Source organism: Corvus kubaryi, unplaced genomic scaffold, assembly GCF_017639235.1.
Source record: "Corvus kubaryi isolate FWS band 111438036 unplaced genomic scaffold, C.kubaryi_AGA036_p1.0 37357, whole genome shotgun sequence".
NCBI lineage: Eukaryota > Metazoa > Chordata > Aves > Passeriformes > Corvidae > Corvus > Corvus kubaryi.
Window position 1 is genome coordinate 15,156,643 of NW_024581117.1, and position 19,667 is coordinate 15,176,309.

At 43.8% G+C, this 19,667-nt stretch overlaps 1 protein-coding gene and 1 long non-coding RNA gene across 7 annotated transcripts in view; one reads left to right on the plus strand and one right to left on the minus strand.

The window, feature by feature from the left end:
* Positions 1-1,551: 1,551 nt before the first annotated feature.
* CTNNA3 (catenin alpha 3) overlaps positions 1,552-19,667 on the minus strand; it is a 432,189-nt gene continuing 414,073 nt past the window's right edge. For all 4 annotated transcript variants that reach the window (XM_042033401.1, XM_042033400.1, XM_042033398.1 and 1 more), the window contains 2 exons: positions 16,658-16,792; positions 1,552-4,856 (listed from right to left, as the gene is read on the minus strand). In XM_042033401.1, the coding sequence (XP_041889335.1) occupies positions 4,569-4,856; positions 16,658-16,792 (423 nt within the window). In that variant the 3' untranslated portion in view covers positions 1,552-4,568. The remainder of the gene's footprint in view (positions 4,857-16,657; positions 16,793-19,667) is intronic.
* Positions 4,999-18,852, plus strand: LOC121667128. 3 transcript variants are annotated; one of them, XR_006016935.1, is made up of 5 exons: positions 4,999-5,220; positions 13,898-14,042; positions 14,137-14,173; positions 16,663-16,753; positions 17,657-18,852. It is a non-coding gene; the product is annotated as an uncharacterized LOC121667128 (long non-coding RNA). The 3 variants fall into 3 exon arrangements; XR_006016934.1 differs by lacking the exon at positions 14,137-14,173 and having other exon boundaries at positions 13,898-14,082; XR_006016933.1 differs by lacking the exon at positions 14,137-14,173.

Below are 19,667 nucleotides of genomic sequence, written 5' to 3' on the forward strand. Positions count from 1 at the left end.
TATATAAATACATTTAACTATATCTGCATATTTAATTGTATTAAAAATAGTTACATTAATTTATGTTACTCGTATTTTATGACTATGTTATAATAGTCATTAATAATGTGTGTTGTAATAGATATAAAATACATAATAAATTTTGTAATTATATAAATAGGTAAATAAGAGAGAGTTATTTTTCTATCAGCCAAGGGCAAAGATCAGCCAAGCACTAAGGGCAGATGGTTTGCAGTGTGTGTTTGTGGTCTGTCTCTCTGTGTTCACTATTTCTGTATGAAATCTGTGGCACCTGTATAATCCATATAGAATCATAGAATGTTGAGGGGTTGGAATGGACCTTGAAGACCATCTTGCCCAACAGTTGCCACTCTCCCAGAACATGAATATTTCCTATCCTGTAAAAAGCTCCTTAAACATAAACCTGTTAGATCTACCTCTTGCAGTGTAAGCTTTCATCTAAACTACTGCTTGTAGGCTGGAGCCAAAAATTAGTCTCTCAGCTTCTAGTTCCTTGGACCATAGCAGCACATTCCTCCTGTTGATGAGACACATCAGGGGCTTTGAAGTATTTTCATGGTTTGTTTGCCATTTCTGTATTGGATGTATTTTGTTTTTCTTTATGCTGAGAAAGTTTCCAGTGACTTGTGGTTTATTATTTGAAAGCTGGTGTTTTTCAGTGTAGCAACACCACTTCCAGTGCACTACGCAAAATCCATGGCTTTTTAATTAACACTGCTGGTCTATTTTCTCCCCTTTAAGAAGTAGTTTTGCAAAAACCAAGCCCATTGAGCTCCTTGGGGAGAGAGAGAGAGTGAAGCCAGTTCTGATGATTTCACAGGGAAGACAAAAGTGTACAACATCGTCTGCTTGATCTTTAATTATTATTTAATTACTCTGCTCATATGCTCTTAAATTGCTGCTATCAAACAGTATCAGGTGAGTGCTTTTGTTCTGTTGGCTCTCTCTTCCCAGCCCCCCCAGGGGCCTTAGGGGGTTTATTGCCAGTTGTGTGTAACCAAGCAGAGCTCCCTCAGTGTTCCAGGCGTGGCTCCGTGGGATGCAGAGGATTCTGTGGAGAAGGGAGGGAGGTGGGAGCCCAGCAGAGGGCTGGGGAAGGTCCCTGGGGCCTCGGGTGCCTGAGAGCTGTGGGGAGGGGGAGGTGAGTGATGCTCTTCCAGGCTGTTGGGAGGCAGGGTGGTGAGGCAGGAACGGGCACCATCCCTCGCTGCATCCCCAGCGCTGGGCTCAGGTACCACGGTGAGAGCCCAGTGCTGTTCGCTGAGCCCTTCTGGCTCTGGAGTTTCCACAGCTCCCATGTCCTCTGCCAAAAGTGCCACCCCTGTGAGCATCCTGTCCAGCACTCCCATACACACCCGTCCCTCTCTGCCTCTTCCAGCACAGGGTATTTGTTCTGTTTGGGTTTTAAATCCGACCTGAGGCAATAGGGGTTTATTTATCTCCTCGTTTTCTGGGCCAAATGTACAGGCAAGTCCCCAGAGTTCAACCAGGAGCAACACACAAGGGATAAGTAATATCTGGAAGCAAAAATAGGTTTTACATAGAATTTTATTATCTACTGCTGATAAAGACTTAAAAGTTATTATTTTTTGTCAAAAAGAAAACTTCTAAAAGCTCATGAAAGAACTTGCTGTATAAATACACTTTTCTCAAATGCTTCAGTTGTAGACTCATAGAAAATGAACACAAGCCTTTCAAAAAGAGCTGCAGGCCTCTTAAAACCCTTTAAAACACTATGCCAGGCCTGATGTTAGGCCGCTTAGTTGTGTTCTTCAGCAGAGAGGCAGCTATAGAGCTTCCCTAGTGGTACCAGCTTATGTTGGGAGAAAAAGTACATCAGCTGTTTATTAAAAAAAGCAAAATCAGCAGCATTGGGATTCATGGAAATGATGCAGATCTGTCCTCTTACACTAATGTGCTTCAGCAATGGGAGTCTTATCTTTTAGTGCTCTCGTGAAATTTTTTAATACAAACTTGCCTTCAATCATCCATCGCACTTTGCTCCGTAGTGTGGTAATGGGGAGAGGCCAAGGCAGGCCACTGAAATAACGTGAGCTGCTGAGGTGAGAAAGCTGCAGCTCTGCCAGGATGAGAGCAGCTGAGGGCACAGTGTGAGGGGATGTGCTGGTGAGGGACAGACAGAAACTGGGGGAGAAGTTACTCGCTGAAAGCTGGGCTAGCAGGGAATGAGGCGATTGCAGGATGAACTGAGGAGCTGCTTTGAAATAAAGCTTACTGAGCAGTTCATCCTCCTTCAGAATTCTCAGCCATAGCAGGGAAGTGGTGCTTCCCAAACTGGCTGAGGGGTAACGAGATGGGCTTTTTGCAGCTCCAGGACTCTTTACGCCTCTGCCTCCTTAGCCAGGAATAAACTTTTTCACTTGGGATTGAATTTGACCCAAGATAAATTTAGTCTAGATTTAATTATCATTCTTTTGGCTCTTCTCAACAACCAGCAGTGGGTTTTGACTTCCTTGTTCATTTAGAGGGTTGATTTTTGCGAAATTCCCATACTGAGATCAAACTGGCTACTGAGCATGGCCAGGGTGAGAGCAGAGACTGGCTCTGCAGTCAGGAGCATTAAATGAAGCAGTAAACTGTGCTTTAGTGATCCTAATGCTGCCAAACTCCTCCCTTAGAGCAGCTAATGGAGCACATGCAGTGTGCTGGAAGGAAGGCTGGTGCTCCTTTGAGCACACCTGGCAGGCCTTGTGGACTTGAGACACACTGAAAAAATCCCACAACACTCAAGGCAGCTTCTCAGGGGTGTACACGCTTTTTTATTAATAATGTGATACCAAGGCATTAGTTACAGATGCTTGACGTCGAGGTGACCTGCATCCAAGGTGTAACCTGGAGACATGAGGGTTTCAGGACAACCATACCCCCCAGAGCAGGTCACAAGGCTATGTCAGCTCACCTGCTGCCTCTGGAGCCTTAGGAGCAGCAGCAAAGACCAGGAGACGTTACTAAGATCTTAAGACAAACATGCTGGAGGGAACTGGAGTTGGAAAGACGTCATTTTTCTTCCAAACTTCTCCTTTTGTTCCATTTAACTGATTGCAAAGTTAGGGAAGGTGGAAGGAAGAGTGATCTGTAGAATTTTTAATTCATGAGCACTACAGTTTCATGGGGTTTCATAACCAACAGCATAGAAATTTTCCTGTCCCAGCATTTTGAGCTTCCAAACAGAGCAGCCCCAAGAGGAAAGGCACAGCTTACGGTTATTCTTGGTGCCCACACTGGGCCAGGTCAGGCACTGCTGTGCAAACATGGTAATAAATGACACACAGCAGCAGCCTGGGATGTGGAGCCATCCCATAATGGCAGTCAGTGACACACAGGAAGTTCTGGCTTTTGAGGGGGCCCTTTCACCTTAGCAAATGTAGGTGGCCATACCAAAGGATCTACTGAATGGCCAAGCAAAGACATCTTGAGTAACAAATGTAGTCTGGGAAAACTCACAACATGGTAAAAAGGCAAGTTAGATCCTTCTAAAGAAAATAGTCCAAGTGGATTTCAGATTCAAAAGGATTTAGGAAAAATTTGTTTTTCTTAAGTACATTGCAGAGGTCTGGACTAGCAGGATTTACCTTCATTACTCACTTCGAGTGCAGCCATTCAGCACTCACCAGCACAGTCCTGCACTGAGGACTTGTGTGTCAGAAATAACTTAATTCCCTACAGTTGCTTTGGAAAAGTCTCCCCATTCCTAAGATTCAAGATACGTGTATTTCACACACCGGTCTCAGAACAGTGATTTATTTCAACGTGGTTCTTCTGTGCAGCAATTAGAAAAGTTTTTTCTTGTTAATGTCTGACTTATCTGAACTGCCAAATGTAACAGTCAGCAGATTTACTGGGGCTCACAGGAGAGAGCAGGGAGCAGAACACAGATTGCTGTTCATGTTTCCAAAGACCTTTGAAAGAGTTGTCATCCCTGCTGGCTTGCAGTCAGGGCTTTTTTTACTACATTATTACATCCATGTTGTTCCACCACTTGGTGTGTTTCATCAAATGTTTTTAGACTTCTATTTCCAAGGCATGGCCTTGGCCAAGGACAGGTCTTTGGATGCTCCAGTGTGGGCTCAGGTTTAGGGCCCAGACTCTGGGCTCACCTGAGCAGCCCAGCCGTGACCTGGTCACGGGGTGACGATGCCCATCAGGGACCTGGCCCAGCAGCATGAGTTTGAAAATCTGTGTGTCACAAAACAGATCCAGTGCAGTGCGGGCCACTCTCATCCCTGCTGAGGGAGCTCCTAAAGCCTGGTGAATGCAAGATGGCTTTGGGCACTCAGCACATTGCTGCACCTTCCCAACTGCAGCACAGGCCCTGCTGTGCCAGAGACACCAGAGTTTGTCCCTGCAAGACAATCAGTATTGCTTCCAACTGTGTGCTTCTAATTAATCCAACAGCATTTTCAAATAATTTAAGCAAGTGCTATCTTACAGATTTAGAGACAAGCAAAACATTAACACATTAAATAAGTCGGGGAAAGGTGAAAAATCATCAGAAATTCAAGATAGGAAGACTTAGTGGCAAAATATTAGACTATTTCTCTGCCTCTGAATTCACTCATGACTTGCACAGGATGGATTCTCTTCTTTGCAGAACCTTTTCTGACAGCAGCATACATTTCTTCTGGCTTCTCTCTTTTAATCAGGGGCTTCTTCTCTGGAGCCTTCATTCTCCACATCACAACTGGATGTCGTGGGCCAGTAGGACTCTGAATCTTGATAATCTTTGTGGATGCAATGTAGGACATCTTCACTGTCTGCACCACAGAATTCATTAAATTTTTGGCGGCCTGAATTAGTGAAGTGACGCTGTCCAACTGTACGAGGAAACAGAAACATCAGCTTAGAAGTCAGTGTGCTTTTAATCACAGTAGGCACAGGAATAAACAAGAGAGAAAAAGTAAGATTACCAGAGACTAAACCATAATTTCCTCATTTTCTCTTGATGTGTTTGATCACTGTACTCATGCTCTGCGGCTCAGACTTAAAGTGATGTACAGAAATTCAGCTGGAGGAATATATAAATGCTTTTGAAGATAATGCTGATTGTTTTGGTTTTTTCTTTAACACGAATTCATGATGCTTGTCTGCAGGGTCCTATTGCAATTATTACTGATGGGTAATGAAACCAACTTGACGAAGAGCTGTGAAAATGTGACCCCTTGCTTCCTTTGTTTCTAGGTAAGGTCTCCAGCTGCTCCTGTCATATTCCAGGCTCCTATATGTGCTCCTGAGCAGTGCTGGGATAATCTGAAGTGTCTGGCTCTGGCAGAGCTGCTGAGCCTGTTCTCAGCAGCCAAGATTTGTATGGGATATCAAAAGTAGGATAACCCACAGAAATCCCAGTGGCTGTGTGGCCTCTCCAGCTGCTTGGGGAGTGCCACCCAAGGGCAGAATGCAAAACAACAAAGCCCATCACCTATGGCCACTTTCCCCAGCATTCAACACAGCCATACCAGTGCCACAGCAGGGGCGCCTTCCACCGCTGCTCATGGACAGGAAACAGGAATACTGAGGAAGCTCACTCGGGCTGGGATGTAGAAACAGTAGGATTGCTCTACAAAACTGGAGAGCCTTCACACTTTACCTTGTAAACATCCCCTTTGTTGAAACAGTTGTCTTGTGTAAAAGCACTGAGGCCAGTTCTCTGAAGGGCCATGGGTTTAGTGACAGTGATCCTGTGCTTTGCCATCCAGCCCAACCCCAGAGCCTTGGGCAAGCTACAGATTTACAAACTGGGTTATTAAGAAAGGTGCAAACACTCCTCCCTTTGCCAGGTCAAACGATCAGGGGAGAGAGTGTGTTATTACTGTCTGTCTTCATTCTGATTGTGTAACACAAATGCAGGTAAGGCAGAAATAAAAAATACAGCCAAGAGGCTGGATTTAGTTGCAATTTGGAAATGCCTCTGAACTGGCAGAAAAATCTTCCAGTTAATAAAACACACACTGCTGCTCTCTGAAAATGCAAAAAAAAAAAAAAAAAAAAAAAAAATAGAGGTCTGGTAGAATGCGTATGTGTGATGGCAAACTGAAATTATCTCAATTCCCCAAGAAAAGGTGTAAAATTTACCAGATGGCCTCTAAAGTTCATTCCCTGCTGCAGCATGTGAACTTTCTAGAAAGGGCTGCCAGTCTCTGGCAGCCACGTGGTGCTTGCAGGGCACTGTTGCCATTAAGGGGGTAGGTGGATGTGTTTGGGAACTGTGATACAAACTGAATTAGGGAGTGGGGCTGCCCAGCCCCTCAGCAGTCCTAGCCCTGCAGCACAGCCTCTGTCACACGCTTTGATGTGAACATCAAAGCACGTACTGATCATCAAGCCTAATTTCAAACAATTCTTTAACCCGTCTAACACATTTTAAACCAGCCATTTCCCCAAGCTGTAGGCTGTGGGGAAGGTTTTGCTCAGAGCCCCTGTCCCACGCTCCTGATCTGTGTGCAGCGCGCCCCTTTCCCCAGGGAGGCTGCCTGGCAGTGCAGCCTTAGCTCAGGGGCAGATGGAGGGGGGGGGCCTGGCCACACCTCACTGCTGGATGCTGTCACACGGTGTTCACTGTGGCAGGAGGAGATACAGCTTCATAGGAACTCCTGCCTTCATGCCGACCTGAGGCTGCTTATACACAGGCACACCTGTGCATGTACACACACACGAAATTTCAGTTACCTGTTGTTTCTAGAACAGCTGACAACACCATAATCCTGACAGCTTCTTGAAAGCTTTGAATAACCTTTTCTTTTTTTCCTCACCATAATGGGTAATACACATGCAATCCCTTTTCCAACACTGGCATAGTAGTAACACCACTGTAAAGCTGCTGGGACAAAGGAAAAGATGGTTTTGGTTCTGTGGTAGCTGGTGAATGGGCTTCAGGGGCAGTTTTTTTCCCCTGAAGTTTCCCAGTGACTCTAGAGTGTGTAATTGTTCATCCTTTTTGAAGCTGCTGGGCAATAGAGGCACATGGGGAGGGATAGCAGGCTGGGCAGCAAAAAAATTTGTTTGTGTGGCAGGGAAAAGGCTTCTAGAAGAAACTGGTAGTATCCAGGCAGGATAAAGGCTGGCACAAAACTCTAGCTGTTTTTTTTATTGTGACTTCAGTGTGTACTGTGGAACATGGAGAACGCTGAGGTGAGCACTAGAACTTAGCTGGCCTTTCCTCTCCTGTGGAAACTGAACTGTTACCTCCTCCGTCTGCCCCCTGGGGCTCCTTCCACAAAACACCTGTGGAACAGTCCAGGGCCCCTTCACCCCACCACTGGGATCAAGAAAACAATGTTTTTATTCTTTTTCAAACTCTAATCATAGGTATCTGCTTTAAGCAGCAAAACCACTGCAGGGGGTGCCTAGTTCTGATGAGGTTCTAACGGGAAAGCAGTATGCAGCCATGTCAGCCTCGTAGTCTGACACAGGCTCGGGGGCGGGGAACTGTCAACTGCAGCATTTTAAATGCTAAAGATCCAAAGCCTGACTTCAAACCCAACTGTAGAGCTGTTCAAAGTGGCAGAATTCCCCTGTCCCTTGCCCTGCCAGCGGAACTGAACGTCTGCTGTACCGTTAAAGCTCTACGAAAGATGCCCTGAGCCACCGTACAGGTACCGGGCCCCAAGCTGTAAGAAAACAGCTGTGTGTGTCCCCTGCTGAGAGGCAGAGCCCACCAGCGGTGTTTGACCTGGGGCTTTGCTGCATTACCTGGGGTGGGCATCAGGGTGGGGCTGGGCTGAGTCAGGACAGGCACTGATCCCAGGAATTTTACTCGGCAGCTCTGCACAGGCAGTGAGGTACAGGCACACTCAGTTAATGCTGCCCTTCTGGCTTTCTGTCTACAGTACTGGCAGTGTCTTAGTGTGCGTATGTCCCCTCAGCTTTCTGATGCATTTCTCACATTTGTCTTCTAAAGAAGGGGTGCTGGAGTGGGGGTATTAACTGTGTTCAGAATTTTGGAGAAGCTTTTAGATGTTCTTAGGTGTGTACTACAGATGGTAACAATCAGGCCATACATTCAATCTCTTTTTTTTGGCTTTAGAGAGCAGCTGTGTTTCTACCTCAGTGCCAGTAACACTGTAGAGTTTGATGCAAATCTGTTGTTCTGTAAAACTGATGTACTCGAGAATTGTCTTCACTTGGATGCTTTTATCTCAGATATTCAGTAGGCTCTTCAAGGTCTCATATCCAGGAAAACTGAAGGAATGAAACTTGGCATAAATGAAAGACTGATACAATATTCATTGAGCGTTTAAGTTCATTTCACTTAGAGCCATGTAGCTGCAAACTCTCCAGTGCACAGCAAGCGGTACATAAAGATTCACTAGCAAAACAAACAAACCAACCAACTCCAAACTAAAAGCTGTTTTATTTTTGCCTAACTCCACTTTGGCTCTTTCAGCATTTTCTATGGAGATGCAAGGTTCCAGCCTCCAGATTTTACAGGTCTGTGTGAGTTAAGACAGTAATTCATTAAAGGCTTTAGGAAAAACATCCCTTGCCGTTTCTTTCCTCACCTGTCTTGTGAGCATTAAGTACTTGGTTTCCATTGCAAAGGGAATTCAGAATTATTCTGACCACTGTAATTTCACACTGGGGTGTGAAACACACAAGATACAGAGTAGATGCCAGTATTTTTTAAGAAAAAACCCCACCCCAAATCAGGCTGGCAGCACTCATGCTGAAATCCACTCTCCGATCTCCAGCACTTTTATTCCTCCTCTGTGATGAGTCCTGAGAGCAAGAAAGCAAACCCTCCACTGAGTAACAAAGCTGAAAGGAGGTTAGACAAGAAATGAATTTTGAAACTTTTCAGTTTGTTTACATGCATTGTATTTTTCTCATTTTTGCAAAGTAATTTCATGTCTTGGCAGTAGTGGCGATCCATTGCTATGAAATGCTGAACAATATAATAACTGATATGGGCAGTTATTTTTAATATTCAGAATAACTAAGAGACTCATGACTTAGAATCTGAAGGAAACCCTTCTGCTAAGTATTTTCTGTTCGGTGCACTAAGAAATGCTTGTGTTGTCACATGTCAGCAGGAGCTGTTAACTCCTGTAGCAGTTAAGTACAAACTCTCCTTATTGCAGAGCACATAGAGAAGCCAGGCTCCCGCTCCTGTTGCTTGTGTGGACGTGCAGGTGCTGTCCCTTAGCCATAAGGAAGTGACAGACGTGCCTTCTGGAGTAAAGCTGTGAGGGCCTGCAGAACAACCCTCCCAAAGGGTTCTGTGTAACGTGGCAGTGCCTGGAGCCCTGCCTGGGACACCCAGACTGCTCTGCTGGGAGGATTCTTGGGGTTTTTACAGAGAACTGTAAGGTCTTTCTATCAGAGAACAGATGTAGCAGTTGGCTGTTTACAATCTCCCAAGTTGTATTTACAGTTCAGCCAGTTCTAGGTTTTTCATACAGGTGGAAGCTGAGAACTGAACATCAGAGTTTTTTATCAGTGTTTGAAGTCTGAACTTAAAATTCTTTTGGAAACAAGCTCAGTTATTAAAAATTTATTTTAATTGAAACGCATGGTGCATTAAATACATTCCTAGAAGCAGATTTCCTTTGTTACACTAAGAGACCAAGACTGAATTTTTAATTCTTTGACAGCTACATCTGAAAGTAACACAAGTTCTACATTTTGTGGAGAGCACTGTCTGAGTAGTGCTGCATTTAAGATAAGGATTCCTCACTACATCGTGCTTTTGATTTTAGCCCTACTTTTTTACTAGGTTTAGCTATTTGCTGTTTTGAATTATTTTATGGTTCTTTCACTAAGGTTTCTATATGAAATAGTCATTGAATCCCTTAAGATTAAAAGTAGCAGAACAATTCGAACACGTGAATTATTAAGAGTGAAACCTCGACTGTTGAAGGCACTGGAGTTTTTGCTGGGCCTTGGCCAGGGTTTTAACACCACTTACTTGCCTTGTGTTCTGATCCACACTTTTTTCCCCACTCAGAGTGTAGTGTTAATTTCGTTTTAATGGAAACGGAGATCTTGGTCTGACACCAGAAGATGGGTGTCCAAGAAAGCCCAGCAAAGTTAGAACTGGAAGCACTTGATTACCTGCTGTGATTGCTCATGCAACTGCCAGGTGACACTCAGAACTTGCCACAGATTCAAGCCAGTACAGCTTAGATAGGAAATAAGCCAAAGGGAGGCCTGCCATGGTGATTCTTTTCTCTGGAACTGTTCCCTCAGTGTTCTGCTCACCTCTTCTTTGCCATGCTCTCCCTCTGGGATATTGGAGAGATTTCATCCCCATTCATGGAAGTGGCCTCAGGAAATCAGCTTCACTGCTTGGATTTCTTTTCAAGGAACTGAGTTTTCCTAAAAACGTGGCTGTTATCTATGTCTGCCTGTCCATCTAGTGATTGCATTGAACACCTCAGGCGTGTCTGCAGTTTGTTCTGGGTTTTTACCCATTTTTCAGGTGGGGAAATTGAATCTAATGGACTAAAAACTAACCATTACCAGAGTCTACTTCAGGCTAAGTAGGATTCAAAGAACTGAAACTGAGTTCTATGATTAGCTCAGGCCTGTGTCCAAGTTAAATGATAAACAATTTACATTAAGGGCTGTGAATTGTTCCTGTGCAACATCATAATGGAGCAGATGCTTAGCCAGGAGGATAGCTCAGCTCCTCCCCATTACTGCTGCTTTCACTTCCAGGGAGGATTTTAAAAAAAGGAATCTATTTTTTTAAAAACAGGCCCTTAAGAAAAAGGGAACAGTAGCTTAATATAAATCCTTTCCTTGCTGTTGAGGAAGAAATTGAGTGTTTGTTGCAATAGTCTTTTTACATGCACTGGGGCTAAGGCACATCCTGATTTTGCTAATTAGCAGATTAATCATTACTAGGAAAAGTTAACTGTCATGTAGTGTGCGTTACCAGAAACACTTCTTTAAATTAGTTTTTCTCAGTAGATGCAGCTTGGAAAGCAATAGTAACTGAGCTGTCTGTAAGTGACTGACAGGAAAATCCATCCCTTGCTGTGCTTCCAAAGGCCAGGATTTCTATATACACACACCTGCCAGTGTACACTAGGCAAAAGCAAAAATGGTATAGTGTTAGTAGATAACAGAGTGAAACATTTCTGTCAACTCCAGTAGAAGAAAACTTTATTGTATCAGCTCTTGGGGGTTAATGTCAGCTTTTAGAAATTGAGCGATTCAGTATTTTCAGAGTCAAGTACTGAAATACCTAATTTCATACATGGTGTGACGCCCTACATTAACCTCCCACATCCATTCAAACAGCCTGAAGTATGAATTCTCAAGGAGTGCCAAGGCAAATGCCAGCCAGGAGAAGCAAACTGGCTGGACATGGAGCAGGAGCTGTGCCCTGGTGCTTGGGGGCACATCTTTGTCAGAGCAGCCTGAAGCAAGGAAAAAGGGATGCTTTTCTACAAAGTCTGCGCAGCAGTGAGAGCATGGCAGCAGCACTGAAGGCAGAGGAATGAACTACTAGGGACCTGGAGTGACTCAAGTGGGCTGTTAGAGCAGCCCCTATCCCAGTGTGATTCCCAGCTTGCTGCTTTTAGCCCTTTGTTCCTTCCTTCCACTCCTGCTGAGGCTACAGTAAAGCTGTTCTGCCCATCTCAACTTCTCTTCCAGGGGGAAAGCACACCCAGACCCTAACAGGAGCTGAAATGCACTGCTCCCATCTCCTGCCCTGCCAGAGGAGCAGCTGTTCAGGAGCTGAGCACAGTGCCAGCTCTTCTCTGGCAGCAGATGAACCCCTCCCAGCGCAGCGAAGGCCTGGGGCTGTTGGCCAGCTGCCACAGTGGTGCGCATTGGCCAAGGCAGCCTTTACCTGGAGTATGGATAGCCAGGGACTGGGACTGTGTCAGCCAAAGGGCTGGTGGCAGAGACCCTCTCTTGTATTTTTCTACCTGCTGGCTTATAGCTTTGCCTCTGTGTTTTCACCTGTGGTTCAGCCTTCAAAGCTGCAACATGTTCATTGCAATGTCGTGCTGGAAACTTGTGATTTAACAGGCCTGGGAACTCAGGAAGGGAAACAGATACTTCAGCCTTGGAGCATGAAGTTAAGACACATTAAAGCCACCTCCATTTGGCACAAAAGTGGCCTGATGTCGGTGTTTAAGTTAAAGTCCGGCTCTTGAGATAGCAGGAGGAAGAGCTGAAGATAAATGAGACATCTGCAGGAACAGCAGAGTGGAACAGCCCTCAGTGCACAGGTAAGGCTGGCCAACCTGAGAGGAGGTTTCTGTGCCAGTCAGCAAATTCTGGGATACTGGAACTCTTGAGAGTTTGCTCTTCCAGACCATTCCTTTTTAAGGTCAAGAAGCTTTGTCTCTCTTGCCAAGTACAATAAAAAATGAAACAGAAGAAGATAACGACTATAAATAGTACAAAACAGAATTACTTCACAAAGTCAGGGAGCACAACATTAATATGTAACTTATGCTCATTTTCTGCCCTGGGATACAATTCTCTTAAAGCCATTCTAGGAAAAATATCAAACTGGCAAGGTAAGGTGCAAGCCTATCACTGTGCAGTGTTTGTAAGTGAACTATCAGCTTATCTGCATAAATGAATGCATTTACTGTCAATCTGTATACTGCAACTGTTACCCCATTATATTGTGCCTGAAGAGGCACCAGTTTATTCTAATTAATAGAGGGAAATGTCCGTTTCCTGTTTAATCACTCCTAATGAAGACTTAGTGAATCCTCACCATTTGGAGTTGAGCAGCTTAGACTGTGGCAATATAAGCAGCACTATTTACAAATGTAAGTTTTGTATGGGACTATGAAAGACTAAATAGTGAGCAAGGAATTTTTAATTAATGAAAACAACAAAACTGCAGTGAATGGAGAATGAGAAGCTGATGATCCACATCTCTTCCTCTCTTTTTCTGTACATCTTCTAACCTCCTTAACAGGGCCTGACTAGAAGGAAAGTACTGGAGCTTGGGGACAGACAGTGAGAAAGGCAGACTGCAAGAGTGTGTGGCCTCAAGTCCAAAAGCCACTAAATGAGGAGAGCTATCAGCTGGGAAGTCCCCTAAGCATCCCAGCTGCCCCAGAGAAAGTGGCTTATGGACCCACACTAATGGTACAGCCTGCTATGAACTGTAGGTAAGAATCCCTCCAGGGCAGGGGGGCCCAGCACTGCTGCAGGGCAGACAAGGGCACAGGGCATGCAGATCAAAAGCAGCTGAAGAAGACGGAGCTGTGTTTATGAATTTCAGCATAGTTTTTCACATGCATAATGCTCTTTGTTGTCACAGAGCAAGTGCCACACTGAGCTATGGTGGCAGCCAGCAGCACCTCCTCCTCCAGTGCAGGTCATCATGTAGGTGAGAACACACTTGCTGCTGACAAGAGACAGAGCTGCCCTTGTGCCATGGCACTGCTTCATGGTGCTATCCAGGGTTAACCTGTAACACCAGTTCAGGGCTCCTTTACTTGCTCCACCACAGCATCATCCTGAACTGGTAAGGCAGGGATTGTGACTTAGCTCTGTTTCAAGAAGATGGTTCTTTCTTTTGCAGAGCTGCAAAGATGTGATACTACATCCTCTGCTCTTCATCCCTCTCTTCCTTCCTCTGAATTGGTCTTTAGGCTTCAGTAGAAGGGGGTTTAGGGTTTTTTTTAATGAACTGCTACTCTTGAGAGAAGGAATTTTGCTTGAGGGTGATTTAAATCCAAGATCCTTGTGCACACCTCTAATGGTTGGAGAAGGGAGGTGTGGGGTGAATGTATGACCCATCTCAGCACTGTGCTTTTTATGTGTGGATTCCACCAGCTTGTACTCAGTCATTCTCCATTTGTTTCTCCAAGTGGATTTGTCACTGTAGAAGTTGGTACTGACTCATCTGAATGTGGAAATGTGTTGTTTCTTACAGGAGAGGAGCTTCCCCCCTCAGCTTTTCTAACCCTAATCCTGTCCCAGCTCCTGAAGGAGGTGGAAGAGAAGGAGAGACTGTGAGGAGCCAAGGCCAGACAGAGGAGGGATGCCCAAGGACCAGGGAGGTCATTCCTGGCACACAGGTACATGGCTGCAGGAGGGAGCAAACAATGCAGTAACCTTGTAAGTAGGATTATTTCCTAATGTTGTTTCTGATAGGTTTTTTTTTCCCTGTAGCAGGTCTTCACCAACCAGAGGACAGATTCAGTTTCAGGTATTTGGAGACTCGTGAGTTTTTTACTTAATGCACAGTAAAACCTTTACTATCTGCAAGCTCAGGGCCTCTTTTTTTTTTTTTTCTTAATCATCTTGCTGTCTCCTTTTCTGATTCTCATTCAGAAAAGATGAGGACTGGAGAGAATAGAAAATCTAATCCACAAACAAAAAGGTAAAGAAAACAATGTGAGTATTCTACAGCAGAAGGCAGAAAGAGCAAGAACCAAACTTGGTTCCAACATGTGGCTTTGTTGTAACCCACACTGGTCACAGAACTGCTTGTGAAAAGAAATAAGTAAGGAAGAGAAAGCTTTGTTAATGTGCAGCCCTAGTGAAAACAAGTATTGGCCTCAGAAACTATAGAGTCAATTAAAATTACTTAACAGTAGGTTCCAGAGGTTCAGATGTGGTCTCTAAATAATCATTTGAATAGCCAAGCACAAGTATCCTATAGCAATGAGGGTTTCAAATCCCATCTCAGGAAAAAAGGCTTCATTTCTGATTAGTTTATAAACCACATAAAATGTAATAATAGTTTTATTGAGAGATAAATAGGGAGAGGTAGGCCTAGACAGAGGCAGAGATAGATATGTGCAGGTATCAATGGATAGAGAGGTGAAATGGAGACAGGTACAGAGAGGTAGACACAGGTAGACACACAGCTCTAGAGAGGGGCAGAGATGAATAGAGACAGCTAAAAACAGCTATTGACAGGTGCAGAGAGGTAGAGCCAAACATGGACAAGGAGAGAGAGAGACTGACATATTGACAGATGGACAGAGGTGCTGACAGAATCTGACAGGTAGAGATAGATATTGACAGATAAAAGACATTTTTGACAGATAGAGGTATGGACAGATACACAGAGATAGTGACAGGTACAGATAGATTGTTAGATTCTGTCAGATGCTGTTAGATTTTGACAGATTCCAACAGATTCTGTTAGATTTTGTCAGATATTGACAGGTACGGAGAAGGAGATTGACAGGTGGAGTAAGTGGAGATGGATAGAGACAGAGACAAGTATAGAGATAGGTATAGATAGGTATAGACATGTATAGATAAATAGTGATAAGTATAGATATATAGGTAGATGTGTCTATATTATAGAGGTGTAGATAGATATATATAGACAGAGATAGGTTTAGACAGGTAGAGCTGAATAGTGACAGGTATAGACAGGTACAGATAGGTGTTCACAGGTATGGACCAGGTTTAGATGGATAGAGAAAAGATATAGACAGGTATAGGTAAGTATGGACAGATACAAGTATAGATAGGTATAAATAGGTATGGTTTGATAGAGACATAGGACATAAGCGTAGACAGGTATAGATAGGCAAAGATAGGATAAGACAAATACAGACAGCTGTAGATAGGTACAGATAGATACAGACCCACAGAGACAGACCAGGTATACAGACAGGAATAGATAGGGATGGACAGAGATGGGTAACGTGAGATAGGTGTAAATGGATAAAGATAGAGACAGAGCTAGGTAGACACATGTATAGATTAATATAGAGAGGCAGAGACAGATTAGGTAGATAGATGTAGAGATGGACAGGTACAGATACAGACAGGTATAGATACATATAGACAGACATAGATAGGTATATACAGAGATAGCTATAGATGAATACAGATAGCCAGTGATAGGTACAGACAGAGACAGAGGTAGAGCTGGGGGGAGAGAAAGCTACAGCTAGAGAGAGATACAGAGAGAATTCCAGACTATGTGAATGTGAAGTTCTCTTAAATATAGTGCCAAGTACGTAAAGGGTAGCAATGTGCCTGGTGTCTTACCTGGTTTTGGTGCCATGTAGCAGATTTATACTTGAAATCATAATCCCATGTGCTCCAGGGGTAGTAACACATCACAGAACATGGGAATGTGAAGGCATTTTATGGATGGCTGTGCTGATGCCAAGTGCATAAACATTCCATAAAATCATGAGCAATGTCTTTTCCACCACTAATGATACTTGGCTGTAATGGCACGAATAACTCTTAAATTAAAGCAAAATCAAGAAATTCACTCAGGAATCAGGTCACCTTGCTCTTCATTTTATTTTTTTCTGTAGACATGCAGAATGCCCTGCAGCATTTCTTTCTGACCTGGAACTCCACCCCTGGAGTGTCTTTATTGTGTTCAGACACACACATGAGCATATTCCACATGTGTAAGTCAGTGCACCAGCATTTTCAAGTGGGTTATAGTTCTTAAAGCCAAACTCCTTCAGAGTAAGAGTGATAACACATAATGCGCTTGGAGGGTTTAAAAAAAGAAAAAGGTGATTGCTCTTCCTTTAGAGCTGTAAGTCTTGCCTTCACTGTCGTAGGTTCTCGCTGTTAAGTGGGTGTTAGAAGAGAAAACAGGATTTGGCGTGACACTGGAACATGCTACAAGCACAGGAAAGCTCAACTCAAATGTAAAATGTAGTCTGACTAACGGAGTAATTGATGCCATTTTTCTACTTACTGCAGACATGATGAGCTCTCCACCAAGATTCTGGATTTCCGCTTTAACCTGGCTGCAGATCTTGAGCTGATGGGAGTACAGCTTGATCTGTTCTAGGTAAGCCAGTAAATCCTGCTTACATGACTGGTCTGGGCACTGAAAAGAACAATAAATAAAGCATTTTAGTAACTGCTGGTTCAAAATGATGTCTCAGGAATCACATTAAAACTTCACTGAGGAGTATTCCAATTGCACGCTACTGGCGCCTCGCTTTTCACTGCAGCTGTATCAGGCTGCGAAGTTCATTCCTCTTGGGAAGCTTTTCAATGCAACAGTTGGAAGCTTAGATTAAGCCTCAAATTCCCCATGTGCACTCTTGTAGTTAACATTGCTGTGCTTGCCTTAGCAGTATTTCTAAATACACCCCCTTCAAGGTATGGAGTAACTACTTCAACTCCTAAGATAATCTCTATTTAAGAAAATACCTCCACTAACAGTGATGAGGGCAATATAAACACAGATTTTGTAGGCAGTGTAAACATACATGCAGAAACATGTTAACATTTCTGTATCATGCTTTATCTTGTTGTAATCTGATCTGTGGGGGTTTCTGTGTTCCATCCAGCGTGTATTCAACTCCATCTGCAGATCTTCTCTAGCAGTGGGAACAGCAAAATAAGAATGTCTTACGGAAAACTCACCGATTGCAGTATTTTTAACAACGCATTTTAAAAATAAAAATAGGGTCTTTCTAACCTAATTTTTGTGAACTCCCAAAATATGTGGAGTACTTGGAGCGCAATGGTGCTCTGTGGTACCAGGCCAGATACCAAAGGCTGATTTTCATTGCTCTGGCAGAATAAAGGGATCATAAGGGGAATGGTGAGCCCCTGTTGTGCTCCCACAGCTGGACAGAGTAAGAGTGATAAATAAGCATGACATCCCTGCAGGTTTTCAGAGCCATGGCTTTGGCCTGTGTGGTACTTACATGATATAAATACAGCTCGTTCCTTTCAACAGGAAACTGCTCAGCTTCGCATATTGAAAAAGCAAAGATACATCCCCACCAACTGCACACTCTCAACAATCACCTGTGGTCTTACTGAAACTTCTGCTCATATGAATTGTGGTCAAGGGATTTAAATCCAAAACCTGCCAGGAGTCAGAAAAAGCACCAACTCTGCTCAATTCCAAAAATATTTCAGCCCCTGGCTTTACTGAAGAAACAGGATGTGCTCAAAGGGCAGATGTGACGATAATCCATGGCTGTGCAATGATGTTTGTTAAGCAAGTTCAGGCTTTAGACTTAGCAAAAGGTAACAGTAAATAAGTGTTGTGGTGAACCATGACCAACCCCAGGGCCAGCCCCAAAAGCCTTAACAGAGCAGCCAAGAGGCTGTGCTCCATGTCTTACCTGTAGCTGCAGCTCTCCCTTTCCCATATTTCTCATATTCGGTTGTATTTCCAAAGAGTTCTATGTTCTTCAGCAGCTAATTGGTCTGTGTTACTCCTCCCCTCCTACCACTTCCCCCATTGGCTGTAACCCCTTCTCCCTGCCCCAGTAAGACCCCCTGGCTGATGTATCATTGGTTACTGTGTATTTTCTGCGCCTGTTTGTCTGTGCGTGGCTGGTGTTTCCTCGTGGGTTTTTACCCTGCAATAAATGCTCCTCCCCCACGCGGAGTCCCTCCGCTTTATCCTACCCCTGTGCGTGCCCAGCCATCGGGGAGCCAGGCGAACACGAGCAGGCGCTTCGCTGGCTTCCCCCGCGCCGCCATCGGACTCCAACTGTGCCGCTCGGGGCAGGCAGCAGTTTGCTCGGTACTGGGACAAAGTGCTCGCCCGGGGCGGTACCGTAGCAAATAAGGAAGGTCAGTGTGTACAATTTTAAATTAATACTATGACTTAACATCAGTCCTTACCTCATGTTCTCTTACACCCATTATTGTTTCCTGTATTTGGGCACAGTTTACAACAAAACCAGAAGACAACCTTGACATGTTCTATGCATGGTGTTTTCAAAATACTAGCACATTATGGAAAACTGCCCTAAAATATCTTTGAGTATTCCAGCTTTCTAAACAGTCACTGAGATACGATTATATAAATACTGATTTGGGCAGTCCTTAAAGCAGCGCTTAGGAAGGAAGAAACACTGTTTCATATAATTAATAAAAAAATTATACTTCCAGTCAACTACAATGTAATCCCTTAAAGCATCAGAACTAATTATACCAAGATGGTGTGTATTCCTGGAATGAGATTCTTCCTCCTCCCTTGTTTTTCTTTCCTGAATTACACTTTGATTTTATCCTTCTGGCCAGAAAAACTCAAGAGAAAGGTGTATAGGGTGCCAGTAGAGTGCCTCACCCACTTCAAGCTGTGACAATACCAATTACCAAAGTTCAGCAACAAGAATGATCATTATATAGTACTCTTTTATATAAGAATAGTGTCAGGCTAGTCACAGGTGCTGTCTCCCTTACACAGCTTTACAGAATAAATGTCTACCATTTTTGGAATGCTACAGATGATACACATCAAAGGCCAGGAAATTGCACTCAAGAACAAGGCCTTGAAGTTCTCTGGAAAGAGTTTCAATGCCAGAAGCATTCAAAAAAGCACATGCAGGGCACTGAATAAGAATGTTCTCCTGAAATGTAATTATGCAACTGTACAAGTCTGTGGCATATCCACCACTTCACTATCCAAGGAGATACAGGGCATCTTTGACCTGCACTGGCCATGCCAAGCCCAGACAGAAGAAGGAAGATTTTAATGAATCCTGGTATTCTTTCCTCTGTTACAAACCCAAGGGATCATTAAAAATTACTTCCAGGAGTGCAAAACAAAGGAAACGGTTTTTAACATGGGGTTGTGAAGTTGACAAAAATCTTTATTACAGAATGGTTATATTAAAAACTTACACAGGTTAAAGAAGTTACTGGACAAATGAATGGAAAAATATCAAGGATTATTTCACATGTCAAGTGTATCAAAAATACATTTGGTTAAGTACATTCTGGTGTGG